The sequence below is a fragment of the Oryza sativa genome, chromosome 3 (assembly GCF_034140825.1).
Source record: "Oryza sativa Japonica Group chromosome 3, ASM3414082v1".
NCBI classification, from domain to species: domain Eukaryota; kingdom Viridiplantae; phylum Streptophyta; class Magnoliopsida; order Poales; family Poaceae; genus Oryza; species Oryza sativa.
Genome location: NC_089037.1, coordinates 1,900,710 through 1,912,069, shown reverse-complemented (window position 1 = coordinate 1,912,069; position 11,360 = coordinate 1,900,710). Strand labels below are relative to the sequence as shown.

The window sequence follows — 11,360 nt, the reverse complement described above, 5'->3', positions numbered from 1 at the left end:
AATCTCCGATGTGGTGAACATATAAGAGCAGCTAGATGTAAGTGGGTCCGGCCTGAGAGAGGCGGGCCGTTACAGAACGCGTGCCCAAAGTTGGCTCCGCGGTCTTCACTTGGCTACGCCAAATGCATGCGTGGCATGGAATCTCCGATGTAGTGAGTCGAGGCAGAAGCCACGACGACACACTGTGAACGCCCTTAGGGATGGAAGGAGTAGTAATATTGTTCTTTTCTTGTTATCATACCGATTTCATCACGATTTTGATTAGCACGTTTTTAAACTTATGTTTCATGTGAAAATTTTCTACGTGGTTTAAAATATCAAATAAATATATTGTTTAATTTTATAATAACTAAAACTTTTGTGAAATATATACAACTATATGTATATATAAAAGTATATTTAACAATAAATCAAATGATAGGAAAAAACTAATAATTACTTAATTTTTTAATAAGACGAACGGTAAACATATTTAAAAAAGTCGATAACGTCAAATATTTAGAAACGGAGTGATTATTAATTAAGTATTAGCTATTATAAATTTAAAAACTAACTTATTTATTTGTTTTAAAAAATATTATATAAAAAATTTTACGGAATATGCTGTTAAGTATGATCTGTTGGGCACGGTTCCAGCTAGAGCTCCATCTTTTCTGGAGATGAAGCCCGGTAAAACATTTCAGCTCCAACTAAAATGGGAATAGAGTTGACTGAAGCGCTTTCGTAAAATTAACTAGGAGTGAAGCTAAGTTTAGGCTGCTTCATGTACGATTTGACTTTTGGAGTTAGTTTTAAATGTTAGAGTTATATCAAACGGACCTACAGTTTGGGAAACGTTATTATAGGAAGCTACGGTGTAGCCATTTTCATTTGCGGTTTGAAAGTGACCCTTAGAGCAAGTTTAATATTATAGCCAAGTACTAGCTCCAATTCATATATAGCTAATCTAATAGCTTATTAATATCTGATCCTACCTGTTATACACACACTACGTTTTGGAGTCCGTGCTACAGCTGGCTACAAATCTGTAGCCCGATTCACTTCTCTCTCCACATTTATCTTCTTAAAATATGTTTGCAGCTGGTTTATACTCTGCTATTGTATATGCTGTTAAAGATAAACTTGAATAACCAATCCGAAAATAAACTACCCTAGGAAGTAGGATCTTCTTTGGTCAATAATTTTTGATTGCTGACCTCAGGAACAGGATTGACACTGGTGCGCGAATTTCATGCGTGGCATGACCAATTGACCAGTCGCATCCGAAGGGAAAACTTGCCATGACTGACGAGAGTATCCACACCACACGGTCCACACCGGGAAATTTAACTATTTGCCACTCTTATGAGTGCCAACTCTCCATATGCCACTATTAGATTTGGCCTAACATATTTGCCACTAGAGAGAGATTACATCCTAATTTTTTGCCACTTTCGCTGAGTTGGAGCGCCACATCATCATGCCAATGTGGACTGGCCTGGCGAAATTACCTTTGTGCCCTTGTGCAGAAACGAGAAAACAGGGGGAAACAGAAACGCATCGGCATCCATCTCTTTCTCTCGACCACAGCTGCTCAAACCCTACCGTCGCCGCCCTGAAACTCTACCGCCGCCGCCGCTGCGCCTGAAACCCCCGCCGCCTCCGCCGCCGCCTGGATCCCTATTGGCGCCGCCGCCTGAACCCTACTGCCGCCGCCGCCTGGAACCCACACGCGCCGGCCGGCCGGCGAGGCCGCTACTGCGTGACGCAGAGCGAGTCCCGTCGCGGCCGGCGGGAGCCTCACGCGGCCGCCCCGCTGCCGGCCCTGACGCCACTGCGTCGCGGCCGGCTCTCACGACCCAGCCGGCAGCGGCAGGGCGAGTCCCCCCGCTAGCTCCTCCCCTCCACCGCGCCTGCACGCGACGCCAACGCATCGGCCGGTCATCCGGGACGTATAGCTGGCGGAGGTGAAGTGGATCTGATCGTGATGAAGCCCTCGGAGTGTCCTCCTTGGTAAATTCATTCCCCTTCTCTGTATTCCCCTTCTCTTGACTTTGTGTGAGGTGTGCAGCATGCTGTTAGAATTGATCCTGGCTCCATTTTTTTTGTCAGGATTGATCCTGGCAATGCTGTTAGAGTTGTTGTTAAATGTGCTTCATATGTAGCAAACTTAGAGTATGGATTGCTATCAATGTCAGAGCAAGAGCATGATTGGTGGGTTGATAAATGCAAAGGTTATAGTTTAGATAAATTCTGTGATGATATGACTAGCAAGGTAATATGGGGGCCTAGCCAAGAAATTGTAGTGTGGGGATTAGACTTTGATAGTGGGACTGAATGGAAGGTAACCAACAATGAACAGTTTGAGAAGTGGTTTCAGTCTGGGTGGAAAGAGAAAGTGGTATATCTTGGGGTAGAAGTGGTTACTAAAAAGGGATACAAGCCTGCTGAAAGCTATGTAGATCGAGTTGAGTCAACAACTCAAGTTGTCACTAGTGTTTTAAGTGTAGATCTTGGGGTTCCATCAATTGCTGAAGGTAGTGTGATAAGTGCAAAACCAACTGGTCAGTCAATTGCTAGATGTGGTGTGATAAATTCAGATTCAATTGATATTTGCTCTCCAGTTCAAATGACCAATGAAGAAGATACTGGTGACACTTGTAACCATGCACCAAATGTAGAAGACTCAGCTGCTCTTGTGGACTGGAGTAAGTTGGCAATCATTTTGGATGGCTTAGATGGTGATGCTCATGCATTGTTGGATGAGGATGAACTATTTGATGCTATGGGTTTCAAAAAAACAGATGAGAGAGCAGCAGCAACAGCAATACAAGAAGAAGCTGCACTCCCTGTTATTCCAATTGAGATTCAACAAGATATGATAGATGCAGCCATTGTAGTTAGTGATGAGGTACCTGCTGACCCAGAACTTGTTTGGGATAGGGATGATCCACCAATGGAAGTAGGGACAAAGTATCCATCAATGAATGAGTTCAGAATGGCAGTGAAACAGCATGCAATTGTTAGTGAGTTTGAGCTTGAGACTGAAAAATCTGATCCAGATAGATTTCGAGGAAAGTGTTCTGCAAATGGTTGCCCATGGAAAATCAGAGCAAAGACACAGGCTGATAAAAGTGTCAGGGTATTATACTAACTATTTAATTGTTGTTAAATTGTACATTATGCTGTATGCATTGATTTTGTTTACCTAATAAGTTGCTAATATGGTTTACTTGTGCAGATCCAAATAAATGAGGAGGATCATCATTGTGCTTCAAGAAGCAGAGTTCTTGGGAAGATGGCATCTCAAGCTTGGGTGGCTGAAAGGGCTATTCCATTTTTGAAGAAGAAGAAAGACATGGGTGCAAAGGAACTTCAAGGTAAGCTACAGGAGACATACAAGACCACCATAGGCTATCAGACAACGTGGTATGGTTTGCAGAGGGCTAAAGATAAGTTATTTGGAAAGTTTGATGATTCATTTGATTGGTTGTATAGGTTCAAGGCTGAGATAGAAATGAGATCCCCTGGTAGTGTAGTTGAGATTGACATAGTTAGAGTTGGAGATAAGGTTCACTTTAACAGATTCTTTTGTGCTTTCAAAGCTTGCATAGATGGATTCTTAGAGGGCTGTAGGCCATACATTAGTATAGATTCTACTGCTCTCAATGGAATGTGGAATGGACACATGCCTGCAGCCAATGCAATAGATGGGCATAATTGGATGTTTCCATTGGCTTTTGGTCTTTTTGATTCAGAGACCAAAGATAATTGGGTTTGGTTCATGGAGCAATTAGGTAATTCAATAGGGCCAGTAGAGAATTTAGTTGTGCATACTGATGCTTGCAAAGGCCTAGAAACTGCTGTAAAAAAAGTTTTCCCATGGGCTGAACAAAGAGAGTGCTTTAGGCACTTGATGGAGAATATGAAGAAATTGTTTCATGGGAACATATATGGGAAAAAGATGTGGCCTGCAGCTAGGACATACATGCCTCAGAAGCATCAAATGTGGATGGATGAAGTGTTTGAATATAGCTCAGATGTCAAGCCATGGCTTGACGAACATCACAACCTACTGTGGGCTAGAAGCAAGTTTTCATGTCAGAGTAAGTGTGAATATATCAACAATAACTTGGCAGAGTCATGGAATGCTTGGATCAAAGGTTTGAAGGACTTGCCTATTGATGCTCTTGCTGATGCAATTAGGGAGAAAACCTTGATTCTTTTTGAGAAGAGGAGGAGGATCTCTACAGCCCTCAATGGAGTGATTCTTCCTGTTGTGATTCACCAGTTGAATGCAGCCTCAAAGGGGTTAGGCCATCTAAAGGTCACTAAGGGTGATCCTTACCAAGCTGAGGTTACAGAGATACATAATGATGAGGAGCTAACAAGGCATGTGGTGTACCTTGACAAGTGCACTTGCACCTGCAGGGAATGGCAAGTTACTGGGAAACCTTGCCAACATGCATTGGCAGTCATCACAACCGTGAGGCAACCAAATATGGAGAAATATGTTGATAAGGCTTTCTCTGTGCTCAGATTTCAGGCAGCATATGCATCAACCATCCCTAACATTACAGACAAGAAGCAATGGCCTCAAGTTGAGAAAGAATTCAAGCTTCTTGCTCCTGTGTCCAAGAAAAGAAAAGTGGGTAGGCAAAGGAAGAATAGGATCCCATCTGCTCTTGAGAAGGGCAAGGGGAAGGCTACAAGGCAAATTAAGTGTCCAGAATGTGGTGTCTTTGGACACAGGAAGGGAAGTGCTAGATGTGAACTAACTGGCACCAAAAAGAGGTGTGCTGTATTTTCATCTCAATTATTATTCATTTTCTTGCTGTTATATGCTAACTGTTTTTCTTTTGGCAGGAAGAGGAACAAGAAAACAACAACAAAGGTGGGAAGGAAGAAATCAAAGGGTGTTAGTGATGAACAAGTAACTACACCAAGAACAAGAGCAGTTACAGCTAGAGAAGGAGCTGCAGAAACACAAGTGCAGCCATCACAAACAAGCAGCCCTGGACCAGTCACTAGGAGGTAAGCACCATTATGCTCTTTTCATTTTTCTCTAGCTTTCATTACTTATTATACACTGAACTAAACTTCTTTTATTATTTACACCATCACAAACACCAGGAGGTTGGCATTGGAGCTTGACCAAAGCTCTCAAGTAGCTCCAGCTATAGTGGAGCCACCCAAGAAGCTTACACCCAGAAAAAAGCTCGCAAGCAAGAAGAAAAGTGCAACACCACCTAAACTTTTGGATTGAAATTTGTCAACCTGCTAGTGAAATTGGTTATTTGTGGTCTACTATGGCATGATATTTTGGAAAAACTAATTGCAAGTAATGTGCGATGATATGTGCACTTTGGTATGGCATATTTTGCTATGTGGTGTGAATATCTTAAGTGTATGGCCTAACGAACTTAAGTGTATGGCCTGGCCTGATGTTGCTATTTCTATTATTGTGCTTTTGTAATGATGTATGGCCTTGCGTAATGGCATGTAACTTGTTATGTATGGCCTTCACAGTAACTCTGAACTTGATAGTGGTTATGAACTTGGTAGTACTATTTCTAACGATGAAGAAGTTATTATGGGATAAAAATTGATTTTTGTTGCGCATGTGTGTTAATGATGCAGTATGTTATGTGTTGAGTTGTTCTCAAGTTATTATGTTTTATCATTTATTCATGTGTGCGTAGTTGATTTAATTGTATTATGTTGGCTATTAACCACTTGAGAATGGAGGGGTAAAATTGTCATTTCACTAGGCCGGTCCATGCTGGCATGCTGATGTGGTGCTCCAACCCAACGAAAGTGGCAAAAAATTAGGGCGTAATCTCTCTCTAGTGGTAAATATGTTAGGCCAAATCTAATAGTGGCATATGGAGAGTTGACACTCGTAAGAGTGGCAAATAGTTAAATTTCCCGTCCACACCACCCTAGTAGATGAAGGCTGTGTTAGTTGAGCGCAAAATTTAGATTTTGGTTGAAATTAGAAATGATGTGACTGAAAGTTATTATGTGTATGACATATTGATGTGATAGAAAATGACGGAAGTTTGAATCCATCTAAACACAGCCGAAAAGAGGAAGTTGACAACATGTCACGCGTCAGCGACACGATGACAGTAATGCCCATCACATCCTCCGTTCTACTCCAGTACACTGTAACACTGTTGTTGGCGATTATCCGGCGGCGTCACCTGCTTTATACAGAAAAACACCAAAGCTTCGTGAGTTCGTGTCGACCAGGCCACGCTTCCTGCACAGACCCGCCCACCCGTCGCCCGGCGCGGCACGATGGCGCACGCGCACATGCGACCGCACGCACGGCACCACACACACCCAAGGCTTTCGTGTCAACCGGCGCGGCACAGGGGGCGCATCCCGCTGCCCACCATCGCGCGGCGCACACGATGGCGGCACACGCGACCTACGCGACCTGGGCGCGCGCGCGCACGCACGCACGGCACCACACACACACACGTCCCGGGCCCCGTCCACCCATCCACCCACCCGGCCGCGCGGGCGCCGCGAGCCGTACGATTTGTCTGGATCCCCTTTCCCCCCCGCGCCGCGGGGCGGGGTCGCGGGGATAGTGGTAGCCATCGAGCCGAAAGGCGCAAACCGAAAAAGCCGTGGCTGCCGTTCCAGCACCAGACCACCCTCTGGTCCCCCACACCTCGCCGCAAAATCCCTTCCTCGCGCCGCCGCCGCGCAAGCCGCCAAGGGTGGGGCCTCTCGTCGTCTCGTCTCCTCTCGTCTCGGGCGCGCATCCCCAGACGCGCGGTGACGCCGTCAGTTCCGTAAAATAACCCCGTCGCTCCCCAACCGCTTCTTTCGCACTCGCCGTTTTGGTTTTCGTTCGCTGATTCGCTCTCGTCCCCTTCCCTCTCCTCTCTCGCTCGCTCCTCTTCCGCGGCGCGCGCGCCGGCGACTCGCCGCGTCGGGCCGGCCGACAACCGCCGCGAGGGAGAAGCCCCCTCCCCTTGGGGGGCACCCATGACGTCGTGCGGGTGCCTGGTGCTCGAGAAGGTGGAGGACCACGGCGGCGAGGCGGCGGGGAGGGGGAGAGGGAGGCTCGCGCAGGGTGGCGGCGGCGGCGGCGGTGGCTGCGGATCGTGCGCGGGGGAGTGGAGGAGCCGGTCGGAGACCATGTTCCCCATCTACGTGATGGGGAGCTCGCGGGCCAGCTCCGCCGCGGCGGCGCGGGGCATAGTCGACGCCGCCGGGGACCCCATATGGGAGGCCGTCAAGTCGGAGGCCAAGTCTGAGGTGAGTACTCTCACGAGATCGCTCTCGCGGATTGATCGGACCTCTTCTTTTATCCTTCTGATTTGATCGCGGCTTTTCTGCTACTGTGCCAGACAGACTCTGAATTTTGGGTTGGAACGAGGAAAAAATACGATTTTTTTTGGTGGTCGTGTTTGGATTAATTGAAGTTCTGCATGTTCTTAGGTCCAGAGAGTTCTTTCGGCTCGATTTGGGTTTGAGGGGTTAGAAATGCTAGTTCACTTGTTCTTCTGAGTTAGCACTTCGCTATATTGTCTTCTGCTTTCACTTGTGTTGAGTGAGTTAAGCGCAGTTGGGAAATAGCATGAATTGAGTAATGTTTTTTTAAAATTAAAATTTAGTTGCCTTGACCCTTGTGAGAAAAAAAAATGTTATTAGTATATTTTGTTCTCCTGAATCAGTTACTATTGTGTAGGAGTAGTTGCCAGTTCAGTGTAGCCAAGTAATTCAGGAGGCAAAAATGGTACTCCAGTTAAAAACTAGGAGTGAAGAGGCAAGTAGTTTATTATAGCTAATTTATCTGATTAGTGGAGAACTGAAGGCCAATATCGCAGGTTCGGAAGCATATCAGTGACTGTGTGAAAGTTTAGTTTCTTTTTAATAAAAGACCAAGCAATAAAACCAAGCTCCAGTTGCATGCGAATGAGTTTTAAACATGAGCTACATCATACGTGGTTAAATATGACTTTATGGTTTTTTATTTATGATAGAGCTTTAGTTTTATATTGTTGCCTCTTATACTGTTCACAGGCAGAGAAGGAACCTATTTTAAGTAGCTTCTTGTACGCCAGCGTACTATCTCATGACTGTCTCGAGAGGGCGTTGAGTTTCGTCCTTGCAAACAGGCTCGAAGATCCAACATTGCTTGCAACTCAGTTAATAGACATTTTCAATGATGTTATGATGAACAACAAAGATATACGCCGTTCTATTCGCCTTGATGCTCAGGTGAGCATTGTTATAGTATTATTCTGTGGATGTACCATGTTTGTGTAATTGTGTTTGCATGAAGCTTCATTCTGTATTATCCCATTGATCTCTTGACAACTATAAAATCGCTCTGCTGATTCAGGCCTTTAAAGACAGAGATCCTGCCTGTGCACAATACAGTTGGGCATTGTTGTACCTCAAGGTATGTATTTGCTAGATACTTCGATTCAGCCTTATGTGTAATAAGAGCCCTCTGCGCTACAAAGAAAACACAATATCAACATATATGAAGAACTCTAATGTTGCTTGTGAACCACTTCAGGGTTACCATTCCGTGCAATCCTATAGGATAGCTCATGTATTATGGAATCAAGGTCGTAAAGTTCTGGCATTGGCACTGCAGAGCCGTATCAGTGAGGTGAACACTGATTTCTTTATGAAGCATATTTTTACATTGCTTTAGCAAATAGTTCTGTTTCAGTAACATTTGGTATCATATTCCTTTCAGGTTTTTGCAGTGGATATACACCCAGGTATATGATTGTTCTGTAATGATGTATATTTGCATTTTCCTGGTCTGCTAGTGTGTTTAACATTCAAGTGTTGTATGGTGATATGCGATATTTAGCCTGTTTTATCATCTTTGGCAGGACAATTTTATGTCACTCTTCTAGTTGATAATTGTTGGTTCTTTTTATATTGCTTTTAAAATTTGATTTTTGAACAGTGAAGTTATGAACATTTGTGGTTTATCTTTTATGCCTTATCATGTTCCCTTTTTTCCCACTTTATCTTCCTTACATTCTTTATTACTAAATCTGCAGCGGCCAGAATTGGAGAGGGAATATTGTTGGATCATGGAACGGGTCTAGTTATTGGTGAAACTGCCATTGTTGGAAACTGGGTTTCATTAATGCAGGTGCCCAGCATAACTCAGTTTTTGCTAGCTGCAAAATTCAAAATAAAGCAGTACTTCTAGATGCAATTTTAGTTTTGAGCACTACAACAGGTGTGCTGATTATACATCTAATGAGTTGGTAAAACATATATACACTACAATGTGCCGAGATAGGTTTATAACAACAATGACTTCGATATGGATGATATTGTTTGGATACCGAAACTCAGACTTTTCCTACAGGGTGTTACACTTGGTGGTACTGGCAAGGAAAATGGAGATAGACACCCCAAGATTGGTCAGGGGGCTCTTCTTGGAGCTGGTGCTACTATCCTCGGCAACATAAACGTAGGCGAAGGTGCCATGATTGCTGCTGGTTCCCTTGTTTTAAAGGATGTACCTCCCCACAGGTTAGGAGCTAGCCTATTAATATTTTTTAAATAGTGTTTGCTGCAATGTCAAATTTGTAGAAACAATCATTTACAGATATGACCTTTCTGGTTCTTGCAATGTGGTTTCCTTGTAAAGAGAGCAAAATCAGGGGAGGCGGGCAGGCCGGGGTGGGCGGGGGGATAACATGATCATGATAAAGTAATTTTGGACTAGGAACTTCATTATATCGGATATAAAAAAAAGGTGCCTGATTTTTGTAGTGTAAATTTTAAGTATTTGGATTTTAATGGAGATATTATTTTTTTTCTCATGGGCTCATGGCATCATGTTTCCCATTAAGGTGCTTGATTTAGTGACACCTGGTTATGTTCATCCCAGACTAATCTAAGAATATATCAACCAAAATACCAGTGCCTGGTGAAGAATCTTTCTCTTGTGCTCAGCAGATTATATATTCCCTTTCACTTTTGGCATACCCCCTAGGAAAGGCTCTTCGATATTTCCTGGGTTAAGGAGTCCTTCAGTTGTGTCTTATTGTCTTGCACTGAAAAATAATGCAAATTATGCCAGCAGGCCTTTACATAGTCAAATCCCCAAGTGATCGCTGTAATATGTATTTTGTAATGAAATGCTTATTTATTTTACACGTGTGCCTTTTTTTTGCTGCATGTTTTTACATCATTTTTATTTTGATGAGTACAATAGTATTTCAGTCAAATTGATCTGACCTTTTTTTTTATATATAATGTTTAAAGTATGGCAGTAGGAAACCCTGCAAAGGTAGTTGGGTATAAAGATAAGGAAGACCCTTCTTTAACTATGAAACATGGTAAGTATGTGGGTGAAATTTTTGTGATCCAATGTTTTCAAGTTAACTTTTAGCTACATGTTAACCATATGCTAACATTTTTTTCTGATTAAACGCCAGATGCCAGAAGAGATTATTTTGAGCATGTTGCCGTTAGTTTTTCAGATGACAAAGCTAATGGTTAGTTTTCTATTGTCAGTAATACACATTGCCTTTTGTCCATTTTATAACATGTGATTTTACAAAGACTTCCTGCATTTCTAGAACAACTCACCCGTACATAAATAAGCAATTTTGAACCCATCAATCATATACCTAAGGGTGTAAGTGGCTAACCCGTGAACCCACTTATAGGTCAAACTAAGCGGGTAAGTGGCTTATTTTGGCCTAAAAGTGGGTTTTGCGGATTAGTCGTTGACACCCTTATTAGTATCTACACCTTCCTGTGAAAAGAAATGTGGTTGTGTTTGATGCACAGTAATTCTAGGACCCTGTCTGAATCCATGTTCTCTTTCCAGGAAGTGTTGTGAAGTAAAAAAAGGTTCGATGATGTTTGGCTGGCAGTTCAAAGGAATAGCATATGTTTCGACATTTCTTCCCAGAGGACAGCACTGGGTATCTGATTATGCAAGGGTGCTTCTCTTTTTTGCCCAGGTACCCATGGTCCTGAAGCTCCCCAGTTATATTTTCTCGTGGCCTTTGGACCGCTGTAATAATGTGATGTTTATTTTTCTGGTTACTTTGTAAGGACTATGTACTGGTAGTGGAGACCAGTACATAGTTGCTACTGGTAGTAGAGACCAGCAGCAACTATGTACTTCAGAATACAAGCTTTCTTTTTTGAATCCCAGTAGCATCAGCGTAGTGCTTAAGACTTAGTGCAAGCTTTCTTTTCTGAATCAGTAGCGTGAAGTATATTCTACAGTACTAGCCTATTAGGTAAAGATGTTTTTCTTTTGATGTACTAACCCATCAGAAAAAAAATGTTACATCTGGATGGGATAATAAAAAAGGAGGCAATTGTTAAATTCAACTGGTTTTGTGTGATGACTGGCG

At 43.2% G+C, this 11,360-nt stretch overlaps 2 protein-coding genes across 2 annotated transcripts; both read left to right on the top strand.

Moving 5' to 3' along the window:
* Positions 1–1,544: 1,544 nt before the first annotated feature.
* Positions 1,545–5,597, top strand: LOC136355603 (uncharacterized). Its single transcript, XM_066308396.1, has 5 exons — positions 1,545–1,992; positions 2,092–3,121; positions 3,221–4,773; positions 4,846–5,013; positions 5,113–5,597. The coding sequence occupies exons 1-5, from the start codon at positions 1,967–1,969 to the stop codon at positions 5,243–5,245; spliced, it is 2,910 nt and encodes a 969-aa protein (XP_066164493.1). The 5' UTR covers positions 1,545–1,966; the 3' UTR covers positions 5,246–5,597.
* A 1,255-nt stretch (positions 5,598–6,852) lies between these two features.
* LOC4331528 (probable serine acetyltransferase 2) lies at positions 6,853–11,337 on the top strand. Its single transcript, NM_001417181.1, has 10 exons — positions 6,853–7,257; positions 8,026–8,223; positions 8,348–8,407; positions 8,528–8,623; positions 8,714–8,738; positions 9,030–9,124; positions 9,347–9,513; positions 10,252–10,325; positions 10,425–10,484; positions 10,823–11,337. The coding sequence occupies exons 1-10, from the start codon at positions 6,985–6,987 to the stop codon at positions 10,837–10,839; spliced, it is 1,065 nt and encodes a 354-aa protein (NP_001404110.1). The 5' UTR covers positions 6,853–6,984; the 3' UTR covers positions 10,840–11,337.
* The last annotated feature ends 23 nt before the right edge of the window (positions 11,338–11,360 follow it).

Coding starts and splice junctions, on each gene's coding strand:
- LOC4331528 (NM_001417181.1), top strand. CDS start 6,985: ATGACGTCGTGCGGGTGCCTGGTGCTCGAGAAGGTGGAGGACCACGGC. Junction 8,224..8,347: donor CTATTCGCCTTGATGCTCAG/GTGAGCATTGTT, acceptor CTGCTGATTCAG/GCCTTTAAAGACAGAGATCC. Junction 9,514..10,251: donor AAGGATGTACCTCCCCACAG/GTTAGGAGCTAG, acceptor TAATGTTTAAAG/TATGGCAGTAGGAAACCCTG.
- LOC136355603 (XM_066308396.1), top strand. CDS start 1,967: ATGAAGCCCTCGGAGTGTCCTCCTTG. Junction 1,993..2,091: donor CCCTCGGAGTGTCCTCCTTG/GTAAATTCATTC, acceptor TTTTTTTGTCAG/GATTGATCCTGGCAATGCTG. Junction 5,014..5,112: donor CCTGGACCAGTCACTAGGAG/GTAAGCACCATT, acceptor CACAAACACCAG/GAGGTTGGCATTGGAGCTTG.